This window comes from Centruroides vittatus, unplaced genomic scaffold (assembly GCF_030686945.1).
Source record: "Centruroides vittatus isolate TY-2023 unplaced genomic scaffold, ASM3068694v2 contig_1057, whole genome shotgun sequence".
NCBI classification, from domain to species: Eukaryota; Metazoa; Arthropoda; class Arachnida; order Scorpiones; family Buthidae; genus Centruroides; species Centruroides vittatus.
The window spans coordinates 1,793,873-1,811,180 of record NW_027120684.1 but is presented as its reverse complement, the minus strand read 5'-3'; the positions used below and the strand labels follow the sequence as shown (position 1 = coordinate 1,811,180).

Genomic DNA, 17,308 nt, shown 5'->3' with positions numbered 1-17,308 from the left:
AATCCATCAATAAAAGTAATTTATTGACCTTTAACATGAACAAGTTTGATGTACATTTGTCATACAGAAACACCACCATAAACCTGATTATCAAATGTGGCGGGTCAGGCATTTGAGCTTCATCTTGCTGCTGCACACTTCAATCACCATAGGTATTATAATCTGTGTTAGCCAAAGATGTTCCTTTAGTGGTTTTCGTGACACTAATGGCTGTCTTTGTAGACGGTAAGAAAAATAAAATTTTGTAGGAATCGATGTTTTATGCAAATATTTGTATCCGTTCTGTATATAGAAACAGTTAAGCTCAAAGCGCCCACTGCAAAGAACGGCTGACTTACGTGCAATTTTTAGGACAAATCAATGCATTTTTTTTTAACTCTTTCCGCCCTGCGGGCACTAAGAGGGCATCATTTAGTAAGCCCATTATGGGTTCGGCCAGGCCCACAATGGGGCGACCGGGTGGTGAGGGACGGGGCCCGACATATCCGAACGGACCACCCCCTGAAAAATTCCCCGGGTTCTGCAGTTACTTGCACAAACCATTCGAAGTAGTTATTGGATTTATTATTATTTAATCTGTATGCGTATTTGATGATTATACTTTATAAATATATAAGACTTATGTTTTCTTTTTGTTAAATTTAAGGACTGTGATAAAATATCTTACATATATTTATTGAACTCTTAAGAAGCCTTAAGAAGTAGGAACGAATCATCACGGTAATGGGCTGCAACTGTCATGTGATTTTGATGCCACTACCCCTTTGTCCCTACAGAAGAAGCACATTATTGCATTATATAGACATAAAAATGGTCCCGCGAGGTTAGTAGAATTTTTTCTCTGGGACGAAATGATAATGACGATTAACATTCTTAATAATACGTTGATCCTAACTAAAAGTAGCATCGAAAATGATTATGAACACATTTACTAAGTACACAATGGTCCTCATAGTTGTAATTTGCTATTTTCATAGATATTTAACATCACAGTAAATACAGATAAACTGTCCGTTGTGTATACACGACAAGGAAAAGTATTGGAGTTGTATCAAATTTGACTCTCCACGTTTTGAGACCACCTGAACTCAAGAAAATTCAAAAGAAATTTAGCGGGTTTGTGTTGACTTCTATTTCGCTTAATAGAGAGGTTGCGGCCGACGTTTTCATTGCGAAAACGTCGGCCGCAACCTCTCTAATATCTCAGGATGTGGTAAAGATTAAGAAACGAAACTTGGCATGGTAGCTTACGTATAAGGAGTATTGATGTTTTTAAATTTTGGTGGTTTAAAGGTCGAGAGGATGAAGATAAAGGTTGATCACGTGTCATATCTCCAATGCAGTCGGACTTAATGAAGATTTTATTTGTTAGAATTTAGTTTATTTTTTGTTTTTTTAAATATAAAACTCATCTCTACCCTCAAAATCAAGCGTTTTGCCATTTTATAATACAGTAATTAAAAATACAGAAAGTTTTTATAACAAAATCTTATAATAAATGGCGTCACACAATTTTATTTATTTATTATGATTAATAATATAAAAATTATTTTTTAAAATAAACTCTCATAACAGCCGGGAAAGTTACGCAACTCGTTGTTAGTTTTTATTTTTATCGGATATACCAGTGTTTCCCAACCTTTTTTGTGATCCCCAGGAATTTTTCGGGGGGTGGTCCGTTCGGATATGTCGGGCCCCGTCCCTCACCACCCGGTCGCCCCATTGTGGGCCTGGCCGAACCCATAATGGGCCTACTAAAAGAGGCCCTCTTAGTGCCCACAGGGCGGAAAGAGTTAAAAAAAAACATTTTTTGTGCTATGCCCCACCTAAGCCTTTCTAAAATTCTTATGCCCCCTAACATATACACTTAATTGCCACACTGTTTTGTCGTAACCATGATAAAACCCGATCCTTTCATAAAAGTGTCTTGCACTTTCCAGTCATTGCCAAACGCGACCTGGAACACCACAACTCACGTCTGTCCACCTCAAGGTCTGGGCAAAGAATGTCCTTTCTCCTCTTTCACCAGCATCAGGGCTTCGTTCATCTCTTTGTTCTCAGTGATTCCCAGAATTGTTAATCCCACCCCAAGGGAAAAGGGTTATAAAGGAAAGTTCTAGAAGAAAAGGAAAACAAAGAACAAAGAAAACTAAAACTAACTTAAATCAATATTTACAATAAATATAGCATAGCATACAGCAGCTATACGGTTAACTTAAACTCTGGACAAGTCCATTTTCGAATTCCCCCTTAAAATTTGAATTGCCACCCTGTGGGGCGTGGGCCCCACGTTGGGAAACACTGGGATATACTGTATATATGAGTAATGCGAGAGGCAATGACGTCGAAGTCACGTGATAACTTTCATCCACTTAGCGTGGTAATTCATTCCTACTTCTAAGGGCATTCCCGTCATGCTATTGTGGAGGTGGCAGCACTGCGCTTTGTTTGACGTCAAATTTCCCGGTCTGTCTCAATCTCGTAAGCTGCGTAGGTTGTGCATATTACGTTTTTGTATTATGAATTACACATCTGGCAACAACGCGTAGGATTTTCTTTTTTATGTAGGAAATCAATATGGCAGCGGTAGAGAGGACGTTTTCCCGGGAAGTAGAAGTTGAAAGTGTTAATGTGGTGCTTAAAATTAATCAGTGTGAAGTTGGAGATGTCGGTTGCGTTGTTTGGGATGCAGGATTAGTACTAGCAAAATATTTAGACTATTTAAACATGGCAAGTAACAAAGAATATCCATTACTTCAGGGTAAGAATGTAATAGATATAGGATCCGGAACTGGTTTAGTTGGACTTGTTGCCGCATGTATCGGGTGAATACCTACAGTATGTATACATATACATATAATGCATTTCTAAACAATTAATAACTGTATCCTATTTCAGTGGAAATGTTACTTTGACTGACCTTCCGGAATTACTGCCTCTTCTGGTGCTTAACATCAAGGAAAACAAACATCATTTTTTGGGATCTGTCAAAGCTGATGTACTTAAATGGGGAGAAACTAATTCAAATTTTTCACAGCCAGATCTGCTTTTAGTTGGAGATTGTATATATTATGAAAAAGTGAGAAGATTTAATCATTCGTGATTAATTATGTAGGCAAATTCTACTTTAATTGCCTTAATTATAAATTTGATAAATATGACAAATGAGAAGCTAAGTGATTGAAGTTTGTAGATAATAATTCTTTATGAAGTTACAAGAAGGTGATGGATTTAAAGTTCAGAAATAGCTAAAATTAAGTAGCATCCAATGCTAATAATTTTAAAGCTTGATATCTCTTACATTTGCCTATTCTTTCCTAAAAATTATTATTTATCAAATATGAACTCAAAAGCAGAATAATAAGTATATAACAACTATATAAAAATGCTTTACTATATATTAATTAAAATGCACTAAAATGGGTAAATATTTTTGCCTTTTATTATTACTAAAGGCATTTTCGAGAAAATGATATATTGGTACTATTAAAGCAGCCCACTAGTGGCCAAGTGGTTCTGTTCCCTGAACGCTGGAAGTTCGGTCATGGGTTTGCACCTCACCAGGACGGGCTGGCCTCGTGGAGTTTTCCAGGTTTTTTTCCACATCTATAATGCCTGAATAGGAACCCATTACCCTTAAAAAGACCCTAAAAGGCATCTTCCCTAGGTAGATCACCCAAGTGTTGTGTGCCATAACTAAACAAACAAACTATTATAGTTCTTCAATGTTACCTATGAACATCAATGAATTTTTGAGTCTAAATTATATTAATTAATTAAGAATAAACCAGGAATTTGAATTTCTATTTAAAAAAAAATTTATGCATGGTGCCATTAATAGATTTTTAGTTTCAAATTTCAAAAGCCATATATCTTTCATAAAAACATTTGTAATAAAATTTCAAACACTTCATTACATTTTTGAATTATCTCCATGAGAAACTGGTTCAAACTTCAAATATTAACTGATTACAAATAAGTGAATTGACAGAACTAAAACAATAGTTATACTTTTTATCCAAGAAATTCCAACTAATTTTGATGTAATTAGAAAGTCTTATCTAATTGAAATTTATCCATGAAGCAATCACTAAATATTAGTGGAAGGAATAAATTTAGTTTGAACAAGGGTTCAAGGAGACTTTATTATGCAACTTTAAAATGTAATGTTTGGGATGGTAAAATATGTCAATATGATCAAAAATAAAGGATAGAAATTCTTTAGAATTGAAATCAATTTTGGTTGATCTTGAAAAAGAATTGGGAGATTTAATATATTCTAAACCATGTTGACTAATTAAGCAAAAATATTAAAATTTTTAACAATTTTTGTAATAAAGATTAGCTTGTATAAATGAAAGGAAAAACTGTGAGAGTTACCTAATTTATGTTCAAGTACTATATAGATTATTTACATTATTTGAAAGTAAATTAAGTAAAAAATAGATTTTGCTAATCATTGCCATATACTTTCTCAAGTCAACTGATATCAAACACTTTATCATTGTTGTTGAATTTTATGTTAGGTTTTGTTACTCATCTACATCTTCCTAAGAAATATTTGCTATGTGAACAAATTTGTTTAATATTTTGTATTGTCATTTTTTATAAATAATTAGCTAGAAATGTAGCTGTGCATTCCAATTTCATTTTTTGGATCTGTTTTAGAGTGGTTAAGTTTAAGAAATATCAGTATGTACTTCCTGAAAAGCTTAACAATCTTTAGGAATGCTTTACAAAATAAATTTAGTAACTTATTAGAATATATTCAAAATAACAAACTAAATGTTATTAATCATATTTATAAAATTTAGACTAAAGATGAAATGACTTTTTATTTTCTGCAAATTGTCCATTCTGTGTTACAGAAATTAGGGTTATCGAATTAATCCATATAATAATTTGTTTTTAAAATTTGTAAATGTAATAGCTACAAGTAGCAAGCATATTGTGATTACTAGGGATTGGTTTTTGTTTTTAGTATAGTATGTCTCCACATGAGAAAAAATCTAATCCCTATGATAGACTGTTTCCACATTTAGAATATTTTTAATTATTATTATTTCATTTTTTATACAAAAAAGTTTTGATAGAAAAAACACAAAAAAGATCAAAAATATCTCAAATCAGAGGAAACTGACAAGCTATCTCAGCTAAAATATCATTGAATGGCAAGTCATCTTGCATATTTCATTCAACAATACTCTCAATTTTACACCAATATAAGAATTTTTTCATTTTTTTTAAGTGAAAATAAAGGCCAATAAATATCTGGTAACATTGTCAGCCTTATTTTTTCAATATTTAAAAATGAAAAATTTAAACAAAAATAAAGAATAAAAAATTCTAATGTGAAGACATAATATACTAATATCCTAGATTTTTAGATATGGCATCTAAATTAAAATATGGAGAGGGTAACTGGCATGCAATGAAAACATTTGAGATCAAATAAAATCCAATTAAGGCTATGATAATTTTATCTAAAAGCACTATGTGCAGATGAATCCATGAATTGCATTCTTTGTAGCTTGTGGTTCCTTTTTCCCCCCTATTTCTTAAAAAACTTTACTCTCTTCCAGGTATTACAACTTTTATAATTATCTACTGTGAAGCCATCTGTATTCACAAAAAGGTAGATGGCATCATTAATAGTCTAGATACAATGAATAAGATTTCGACAATTATTGGAGACCATTCAGTTGTCTTTATAATGGACAAGACCACATTCCTTAAAATGGTATGTTTTAAATGTTTTGGTTGCTTCACTTAATGGAGAACCCATTTCCTCAATAAAATGTACAGTACAGTACCACTTGGAAAACTCAATACAGAAACCGTTATGCAGTTATTTAATGATGCATGCTTGACCATATGGCTTTCAAAAATTAAATATGTGAAAGTATATAATGTATTTCTCCCATTCCAGGGTTTCTAACTATTAAAGGAATTAATAAATTGATTGACTGAATATGTAAAAGTATGCATATATAAATATCTGAAAGCGTGATAATCAATCCAGCAATAATTTGGCTTTAATGTAAAAGTTGGGGCTGTTAGTTACTGATCAAGCAGCATATATGCTGGTAGCAGAGTCTAATATAAAACTTCTTTACCCTAACTTAAGCCATGTGACCTTCTTGGCCACACCTTGCACTGTCTATGAAACTATTTGCTCAGAATACTCATAAAATGAATTCATTAATGAAAAATGTTTTGTTAGTTTCCTGTCAATATCAACATACATAAATGAGGGAATGCCAGAAAATAAATTTACACCTTAGAAATCAACTCCAGCAAGAAGTTTCATGAAACAAAAGCATTTTCAATTGATGAAAACCTATCAAATTAGGTTGAAAATGTTTTTTGTTGAACTTTTTGCTGGAGTTGATTTCTAAGGAGTGAATATTTTTTTTTCATCAACATTTATAAAGAGAGAATTGATCTGCCCATGCCGAATCATCTAGTGACCAGATGGAGTACATAGATTAAGAATGCTGCTTTCTAACTGAAAATTTTCAAAATGCCAGTTTGTAAACAGTTTAGATGAGTAGAGTTCTTACAAATGTAGAAAGATGAAGGTATTAACAATGGAAACTAAAGGACAAGCTTTATTTTGTCCATACATTTAAGTTTCTGTGCCAAAGTGTAAAACAGCTATTAAAAGAAAAAATAAGCTTCTTTTTTGAATAACAGTAGAAAATCATTTAGTAAGTAGTAAGCAGATTGGACAGTTCTACATTAGACAAATTGTAACAAAGTTTGGCAAAGAATCCAAATATTGTGAATTTAGTTAAGGAAGACAAAGTATAGAATTTAGAGTTAAAAATGAAGTATGCATCATTGTTTCAGTGATTATTGAAAGAAGCTTTTCTTTGTAAAAGCATTTTTGCTCTGAAAGAAGCATGACTTTGTCTCTGAAAACTGAGAGTTGTAGAATGATGTTAGTTATAATTCATTTTTAATTATTTAATGTTACTTATTGCAATGATTAACATTTTAATGGCATTTGTTAGTTATGTATGTACAGTACCTGTCATATTCTAAAAAATGTAGAATTTTTGTATTTTTAAATGCTAAGAAATGCAAATTTGAATGTGTAAAAGTACAGTATAATTGTTTTCATTCCCTTAAAATATTTTAATAGAAACATTTTAAAACAGTTATTTGCAAGAGAAATCATTACTCAATCATTGCTATATATAATATAAATTTTACCTAAATTATGAAAAAACTTCTTTTTTTGCATCTAAAAATCTGTTCATTAGTGATTACACTCTGTGCATCTTACTGTTGTGATATTGTAAACTGTTTCAACTTGATTAACTAAAATTCTGCTTGAAAATGCCTAATAATAAGGTAAGGCAAAGGTATTTGTGACCGGAGAGTCAACACCTCTGGTGTCTTGTCAGGACTGAGTAAGGATGTCACTAACGTGTCTCGTGCAACATGGAAGCCGTGGCGATGAAATTGTTTTGGTTAGAAAGTAGGTCTCACTCACCTCCATCTGAATCTGATCGCACCATACGCAGTAGCTGCATATGGTGCAATCAGGTTCGGATGTCTGAACTCCTGACAAGGCACCAAAGAGGTGCCGACCCTCTGGTCACATATTCATTACTACCAAAGGAAGGTACTTTCATACTTTAGTGCTTGTTTGTTTTGTCTGTTTTTTAAACATAAACTATACTTTTTATTATAATTAAATATTTCTCTATAAATTATTTATTGTATTAATTATGGTTTTTTCCAAAAAATTAATTTACAAAATGAAATAGATCATTCTTACGAGACAACTGCTTTTAACAATAAAATTAATTATCATAATGTATTTTAATATTAAAATAGTAAAGTAACAAGGTAATTTTGATAATTGTTATTAATAAATTATACTCATTTTATATTTGAGATTTCTTTTATTATTCTTGATAAGTAATGTATTATCCCAAATGTTTCTCCACTAAGAGTAAGTGAATGCATTTGGATATAAATTGTTTATTCTGTTTCAGACAGTTTTGAACTACAATTGATTAGAAATGATTTAGAAGAAATATATAGTTGCTTTATCTTCTTTTTAAATGTCTTGCACATGGTATCTTATTAATCTAAAGTATTCTCAGAATTTGTAGTTATACAGTATTATGCCAATACTTACCAGAATTTTAGAAAATCAAAAAATCTTTGTTAATATTCAGTACAATTTTGCATTATTCTAAAACTAAATGTATGACATGAGTGAAGTATTAACTAAATAAATTTATTTTTAACAATCTGTTACTTTATACAATAATGTTAAGAATTCTGAGAATACTTTGAGACTTCTGATATATCTGAAAAGCAATGACATCTTTGTTATCATTTTCGTGTAAAGCTTACTTTTTGCTAATAGTTTAATTAATAGTTGCAAAAGAACTGAGTGGCAATATCATTAATGACATCATATTTTGATAACATCTGATGTGTATTTTAAAACTGTCTTTTTGTGTTAACAGTTTTAGAATACACACTAGTTAATAATTTGATGTACTGTACATTATTCTCTATTGATACATTATGCTGCATTTACAACTTTTTCCATTTTTTCCATTCTTTTGTATCCATTTATATAATATAAAAATTTGTTATAATTTTTTATATCAAATATTACTTAGATTATTAAGTAAAAAGTAGGACACTATCATAATAAGTTTAGAAATGATTATTGGGTAATGTGATTTTAAATTGAAAGAACATAAAGCATTATAATTTAATAGTGTTAAGAAGTCTTGTAAGTTTAAAGTAAAATAGAAATACTCTCACCAAAATTATGATTTGTAATTACAGTAGCAACTATGGAAATTACATCATCTGTGATATATACCAAAAAGCATGGTTCTGTAGCAATGTCTCTCTTAATGGACAAGATCAAAAGTAAAGAAAGTCTTGATTAATTGTTAATTGAAATTTGATCAATTTTAACTCTAAAAATGATTGTTCTATGGATGCAACAGATACTGCTAGTAGTAAAATTATATTTTTAATAGTTACCAATTTGATGATTCAAATATTGAAATATACTACCAAATTTGCAAGGTCCCTGAAAGCATGAGGCCTAGAAATCATTTTTTGTTTATATATAGGATAACTTCTGACAATAAATATATAAATTCAAATATTTTTATTTTTAATTTCTTTAGAGAAACATTATTTCAATTAATCATATTTCCTTATTTGAAGTTCAGTTCAAGAATTAAAGTTTAATTTTTTTCAAATATTTTAAATGATTTTTTATAGTTTGAATAATCAAATACATTGATTGATTATATAAATATTTTTAAAGTTTAATGTATTATTTTATTACAGAATTTTATCTAAATAATGCAATATTTTCAATATTTCTAGTCTCTAAAGCCATTAGTGAATACTTTATCAATGCTGAGTAATTCTAATACTGAAATTTTACTATCTTATGAAGAAAGAAGTTTTCATAACAGTAACTTATTACAAACTGAATTTTTTGATGTAAGTATTATTTTATATTTGAGTTAAAATCTTAAAATATTTCATATTATGAATTTCTAAGTTATTTAATCTAAATAAATTAAATCTTATATAAGGATTGTTCAAATGAAACATAAATTAGACCTTATAAAACATAATGTTACTACACAGGTACATATAATATTTTTCTAACAACAATTTATAAACGTATTTTTTTCTTTCTTTAATTTTTAATATTTTCACAAGATGTCATTCAAATATACTTAAAATTAAATGAAATAGAACAAAATATTATTGTTTATATTTCATTATTTCCTGTTTACGTCATATTATACTGTTGTATGTCCACTCGTAGCTAAGAGTGATGATTTTTATCATCTGCGTTTGGTATTATAGTATTCTAACTCACAATTTCAGTCAACTGAACAAACATGGAAACACAAAAGAGATTATTTGAAGAAATGGATATTATTGAACTGTTAGAATAAGTTTTACTTGTTTGTTATGATGAAATGAAGTAATATATTAAGATGATGGTAGAACTGCAAAGTGTTAAAATATAATTAATATTTTATGTTCATTTTGATTAAAAAAAAATCATATCTTGATGATGAGAATTTGTAACAGACTTACAGACTTTATGATCATCACGACATTAACTATGCAATACTAGTTTACATCATGATGAATGATTTTACTATTTTATTGACTACAGTTTTATTTAGTAGACATTTACTCTAAGTCAATCTGATTTATTATTTTATAATATATATATATATATATATATTATATTGCAAAGATGTTGAGCAATCAGGGCCGGCCATCGGGGGGGTGCGGCGGATGCTACGCACCGGGGCCCCGCGATTGAGGGAGGCCCCAACATTATCAAGAATGCAGTATTTTTAGTAATTTTTCTGAAGTAATTAATGTATTAGCAAGAACAAAATCACGCTTTAAATAAACATGCATTAATATATGTTCGTGTTTGTAAATTTTTTTATTTTAGAAAAACATTTGGGCCCAAATAGTTTCTTGCACCCGGGCCCCTTTATCGAGAAGGCCGGCCCTGTGAGCAATATATGCCTGGAAATTATGATGAGGAATTAGCAAGATCTTTATTGTCTACATTAATAAATTTACAACCAACGGAAGTAAGATTTTAAGCAAAATATAAATTACGCTTGCATAATATGAACATAAAACTTCTTTGATGACTTTTTAATTGTATGGTACTTATTTTAAAACAGAAAGTGTAAAGAAAAACTTATCACTGATTAATTTTCATTCACAAATCCTTTTCATTTTTTCCTGCATATTATTAAGCATGCTGTATCATACTTTGCAAGTACTTTTAAGTACCTGTAAAGTTTTTGAATAGCATTATGAAATTTTTGCATTTTTTATTATGCATGTAAGTTACCAGGGCCGGCCCTGTAAGTTACTTGGAATGAGAATGGAGATAGAGAATGACAGAGAGAACACAATAATGTTTTCTGTCTGTTTACACAGATTTATGATGATCATATCAGATTAATGATAAGTACACATTACACAGATTAATTATGCAGATTACTGATAATTATCCTGTTGACAACCAACATGCTGAACAAAATCATTTTATTGAATTACCAAATGTGGATATAAAAATTGTTGTATAAGACCTGACCTGTAGATTCAGATCAGACACCTGAAAATGTAACAGGTTCTGGAAAGAAATTAGACATCATATAAGAAATTCTCAACAGTGAAATGTCAAAGTTAATGTGACAAGCTGAAAAGACATACATAGATACAATGTAATGATAAATTTTAAAGAATTGCCTAAACATGATTTTTAAAACTGAGTAAACCAGTGTTTCTCAAACTTTTTTGTCTGGTGGCACACTGAAATTACTAAACAAAATTCACGGCACCCCTATTATTATTATTATTTTATTTTATTTTATTTTTTGCTTTTTTACGGTTAGTAAAGATATGAAGGATGAAAAGTCTTTGAAAAAAATAAAAGTTTTTTAAAGTAAGTAAGTTTATTTCCAAACAACACAAAAACATTCAAAACAAAAGTTATTATTATAAAGGTATCTGGTGATAAAATGAGCTCTCAATTTTTGATGATTTACTAGTGCTAATTGATTCCTTAGCTTTGCTACCAGTAGCCACTTCTTGATCATTAGAATCTTCACGTTTTCTTTTTTTAATGAAAAAATTATTCGTGATATTGAACAATATAATTAACTTCAATATTTTATTATAAAATTTAATTACACGTTAATAATTTATTTTTTCTTGTTGTAAAGAAGAAAAATATTTTTATATGATGCTTTTTCGTTATTGTCTGAACATATAACAATAATAAAAACAATTACTGCATTAAACGCATTTATATTGCACTTCTACTCGCTGCAGGAACAGAAGAACAGACAACTAGTAACTAGTTCGTTTTTTTTTTCTAGTATTTACGTATCGCCAATTACCAAGTCACTGAGACAAGTGGCGACGTAACAAGATTAGTAGAAAAAAAACCAATATTCATTTTTTATAATTGTTTTAATTATTTATTTAATTTAATACTTTAATTCCATTATTTTAAGTAATTTTAATTTAATTATTTAAAAATTTCGTGGCACCCTTGTGGCGTACTTGTGGCACCCGCTTTGAGAACCACTGGAGTAAACTGATATTAAGAATTGGTTTTTCAAATTAAGTGATTTGAAAAATTGCATTTTCTACACAATAGAGCACATTTTGAAAAATAGAACAAGAAAAAGTGATTCAGATCTTCATTGATATCACAGAGTCTGGCAATATCACAGAATATTTTAAGACAATCTCTATCTGGCAACCTGCAATTCTTGGTTAATAACACAGTAAAATTTGTGTAAACTGGAATCTTATCATACTGAATATTTTTCTAGTTTGGTAGGTTTTTGTTTTGCATAGTATTTGCATAGAAAATTGCTCTGTTCTGAAGATTTTCCTATTTAGGCAGGTTTCCATTTTACTTGGGTTTTATTTTGGACAAGTTTTACTGTACAAGAAATTGATTGTGAACTGCATGGTGTTAGTTCTGAACTGAATTTACTGTTATTTAATTAATCATTATTCACAAAATGTATTTTATTCATAACATATAAACTGTTATTTTAAATTTAACCTGAAAATAAATAAAACTAAATAAAAGAAAATTGATTTGCATTTATTAAAACAGACTTGTTGATTATTCAAGCTTCCATTACTGATAATTAGCCCAGGTAATCAGGAATAAACTGTAACTTAGAAAAACAGTGTGCTTCAGAGACAGTAGCAATTGAAAGAATTAACAAGATTCTTAAAGCCATATACGAATTTAGAAATGTATCCTTAATTTTATGTATGATAGTTAAACATTGCATTAGAGTTGTACATAATGAATTTTCACAAAAAAATGTCAGAAGATATTTTAATTTCATTAAGTAAGTTACTTCAATTTATATCTTGATGTTTTTCATTTCTTAAAATAATTTCTGAATCTATACATTTTATCATTTCTTCTTTCATGTTTTGTTAGTCACATCATCATGCTATGGATATATGCTTGACTAAAAAGAGAAGCCCATTTATAATACAGTTAACATATAAAAGCCATTTTCCACTATGCTTAATTTAACATCAAATTTTATAATAAATAACACAAAAATAATTTTTGTTATATATGTACTGTACATTCATAAATGACAAATATAAAATATGCATGTTATAAAATTTGATGATAATACACAAAGTATCATCATACAATTATAAAAATGTAGCCATTTTCAAAATCCTCACTTTTTTGAAAACCATTAATTCTGCTGATTCAATTTTTATTGAAAATTTTCTATAAGATTAATATAATTTTTAAAAATTCAAAAATTTGATACCTTGACATTTAATTTTCACAAAATGCAGAAGTCCCTAAGCTCAGACCCAAGGCAAATGCTTCCTCTTGCTGGTGCTAAGGGTGTAAGTTTGCATATAACTTCAGCATAGAAAGAGGAAGACTATTGGATGAACCATTCAGTTATAGCTACTTGCTGTCAGACTGGAATCTGCAACCTTTGACAAGTTTTTCTAAAGGTCTGAAAACATGGAAGTTACAAGATGACATATTGAAACTGTAAGGCAAGTGCTGCAGAACTTACAAAGTGATGTAAAGTGATGCAGCATCTGCTTCTCATCTTCAATATGTCACTTTGTAACTTCCATGCTTCCAGACCTTTAGAAAAGTTTGTCAAAGGTTTCAGATTCCAGTTGACAGCAAAGCTCAAGTAGCTATAACTGAATGGTTCATCTAGCAGTCTTTTCTATGCAGAGCATCTACATAAATTTTTGCTGTGTTGGGACATCTGTTTGAATGCAGGAGGGGATTTCTTACAGCAGCTAATACACCTTTGTCATTATACTATATATATTGTAATCCTACTATGGTGACAAGTGACACCATATATTTCATATAGTTTGAACAACCCTTATATATATATATATATATACATATGTATGTATTTTTTATCCTGCAATCTAAAATATTTTTTAATTTATAGACAATTAAAGAAACATTTGTTATTGAAAACATTCCTATATCAGAAATGCATCCAGATTTTCATAGCTCAGATATTTTCATTTTAAAAATTAAAAAGAAAGAAGGAGAAAATTAACTATTGCTATGTACAGTACAAAGTATACTTTTAACTAATATCAGTTTTGTATCTAAACATTTTGTTGACAACTATGTATGAAAGAGTTTGATTAAATTGCAAAAAATAAATTTTGAAATATATCATGTTTATAAAAAATAAAAAAAAATACTATTTTTATCTGTAAAAATGAAAAATTTTGACAAAAATAATGAATATAGATATTGTTATATTTAATAACTTTATACTATTGTATTTTAAAATATCTAATTTGAATAAAATTTGTTTACCAAACTTAAAAGTTTAATTTATTATCTGTCATGAATTTTGATTAGTTTATTGTACTGCAATTCGAACATTTTTTTCAAATTGCACTGTCCCACTGTCTTTAATCTCGAGAACGGTGTTATTTAAGTGAAATTCAAGACGAGATATGGAAACCTTACGGGCAAGAGGCTCCAACTAACTATAGATGAATTTCCAATGCAAACCGGGTCACGTAATTTCAATTCAAAAATTTTGCCCTGAAAGCAGTTAATAGATGATCGGCACGACTCTATTATTAAGGGAAAAGCATGATGTACAGGGACAAGACACTACTAATTTTATGTGGAGAGCATATATTTTAAATGAAATAAATTAAAAATATTAAAAATTGCAGCCATGTATTTTGACGATGTCACAATAAATAATCGCTCGTTGTACTATCAAAAATGACAAGGATTTAATCAAGTAAAATAATTGAAAAATTACTTCTTCACTGATAATTTAGTTCTATTATGACTTCTTGATCGACTAGAAATAACTCCAAACTAATGAAAGTTATCCATTAAATATCTTTTTTGTCAAAAATCTACGAGATTTTATAAAAACAATTAAAGTGGCAGCCCACCGCACTTGGAAGACGAGCAATCGAATCCGAAGGAGTCGAGAAACCCCAACAATTTTCCAGGGGGTTGGTCTGTCTTCATCAACCAGTCGCCCCATTGTGGGTCTGGCCGAATCCATAATGAGCTTGCTAAAAAGGCCCTCTTAGTGCCCCTAGGGTGAAAAGAGTTAGAAAAAAAAAAAAAAACATGAAATGAGCCGATCATTTCCAACGTCATGGCTGCCACGATTATTTTGTGACTTTTTGGTATTGAGCAATCTATAGAGATGGATCGAGAAACCCCAGGAATTTTTGGGCAGTGGTTATCGTCCCAAATATCACGGAGTTCATCCTGCACCATCGTGGATTCGGACTGGCCAAATTCATGATCTACGAGAGGCTTGATAAAAATTCTCTATTAGAGCCCAGAAGACGGATAGAGTAAAAACACCCTAGCTGCCTTAAAGACAGAATTTAAAATTTGCGGCAACCCCATACAGTCAATTGCCTTCTGCTGGTTTTAGATTGGTTTGGTTTGGTGGGATATGGCAACGCGACACGTGAGCTATCTACCAAGAGGTAATGCCTCCCGGGAGGGCTTTCTATGCGAAACTGGCACCTACTATTTATATGTTAGACACGTGAAGAAAATCCGGCAAACTATGTAGCTAGCTCGTTGGTGATGCCAATCCGTGACCAACCATTAGTGGCACTGGTACACAGTTTTTGAAAAATGAACTCAAATCTTTGGCATAATCGTCAATTCCACATTGCGTATCTATTCAATAGACAAAGTACGGTACGTAATGTGCTACGTCGAAGCGGCTGAATTTTTAAGTAAAATCTTCAAAATTTATTTTAAAAAGTTTATAATTATACGTTTTTAAAATAAATTCTCACGAAGGCCAAGTTTACAATTTTTAATTGTTTGTTACAGTATGATGTAAATATAAATATTCAATTCAACACAATAAAATATTTGTATTGAAGTCGCATTGTAATGCGAATAAACATCAGTTTTACTATTTAATTTGTTAATTAGCAGAATAAACATCAGTTTTAATATTTAATTTAATTACCTTTTAGCAGAGGAAAGAGAATGTTAGCATATATACCCTTACTGAACTGTATTTATCTGCAATATTTCAGAGATAATGAAATGATATCTGACGTAGAAAATCGTACGACAGCCGTTGATGAAAGCTTAAATTATCTCTGAGTTTAGAAGGCGATTGTTATAATTCTTTTCTTTAAACCGTAGGAAAAATTATGTATGAAACTTTAATTTATATTCTTCTTAAAATAGTAGTATAATTTAAAATATGCATTTTAAGCAAAATTTTCACCAGACAATTCAAATTATATCAATCTGTTTATACAGTATATACAATATATCAAATCATCTAGAGATAGATTATTATATGAATTGAGTAGTTACAATCGTCTATTTAATCAATGTGTGTACAGTACAGTACTGTACATGTTAAAATAAAATTACAGTAAGATGAATGTCAATATATTGATTATAGTAGTGTAGGTTTAGGTAAGATATTACATAAATATCATTTATTTATAATAAAATATCGTTTATAATATAAATTACAAACAAGAAATTAAATAATTAATTACAACTTTTGTGTATCCTTAAATAAATGTTCTCAGCAGTCACAAGTGGTTAATGATTAATTAATAATCACTTCTCTCCGCTGGGTGTGATTGTAAGTTATTAATTAATAATTCGATTGAATAAATTGTTATATTGCAAAATGCTGGTTTTTAAGTTAAATTCAAACCAGCATCACTTATAATACTACTATTTCATAACCCGTACTGTACATCAGCTGTTTGACCTCAATATTAAAATATATTTGTAATCGTAATATATCTTTTAGTTTCCACGCATGATATATATGTGGTGTCTATAGGTAGCTGGGCTGAACGTTAAGAAGCATATGTGTGTAATGCAGTTTAAGAAAGAATACGAAGAGCTTCTTATGACAATATAATGACGTATATTTTAATACGATACAGAAAACATTACAAAATGAAGAACACTAAACAAATCATCTTGATACTAATTATTAAACGGATACAGTATTAATCGTCTTGAAGCGGACACGTCGTTCCTGCTACGTCGTTGCTTCTTCTTTTTCTAACTCTAACGGTTCATCTTCTTTCCCATCGGACTCGACCAAGTCATATCAGCGTGGGGGACGGGCACCATATATATATACAGTAAAACCCTGAATAAAACGGAGACCTGCCAAACCAGGAAAATACTAGGTACGATGCTATTCCGATTTAGACA

General features: G+C 29.9%; 1 protein-coding gene across 1 annotated transcript; it reads left to right on the top strand.

The window, feature by feature from the left end:
• Positions 1-2,400: 2,400 nt before the first annotated feature.
• On the top strand, positions 2,401-14,347 carry LOC136972578 (protein N-lysine methyltransferase METTL21D-like). The gene is made up of 4 exons (XM_067267155.1): positions 2,401-2,825; positions 2,899-3,079; positions 9,382-9,501; positions 14,040-14,347. The coding sequence occupies exons 1-4, from the start codon at positions 2,578-2,580 to the stop codon at positions 14,151-14,153; spliced, it is 663 nt and encodes a 220-aa protein (XP_067123256.1). The 5' UTR covers positions 2,401-2,577; the 3' UTR covers positions 14,154-14,347.
• The last annotated feature ends 2,961 nt before the right edge of the window (positions 14,348-17,308 follow it).

Excerpts from the sequence above, each read along its gene's own strand:
- LOC136972578 (XM_067267155.1), top strand. The coding sequence starts at position 2,578 with ATGGCAGCGGTAGAGAGGACGTTTTCCCGGGAAGTAGAAGTTGAAAGT. Across the intron at positions 2,826-2,898 it reads CTTGTTGCCGCATGTATCGG|TGGAAATGTTACTTTGACTG; the intron begins GTGAATACCTAC and ends ATCCTATTTCAG. Across the intron at positions 9,502-14,039 it reads TACAAACTGAATTTTTTGAT|ACAATTAAAGAAACATTTGT; the intron begins GTAAGTATTATT and ends TTTAATTTATAG.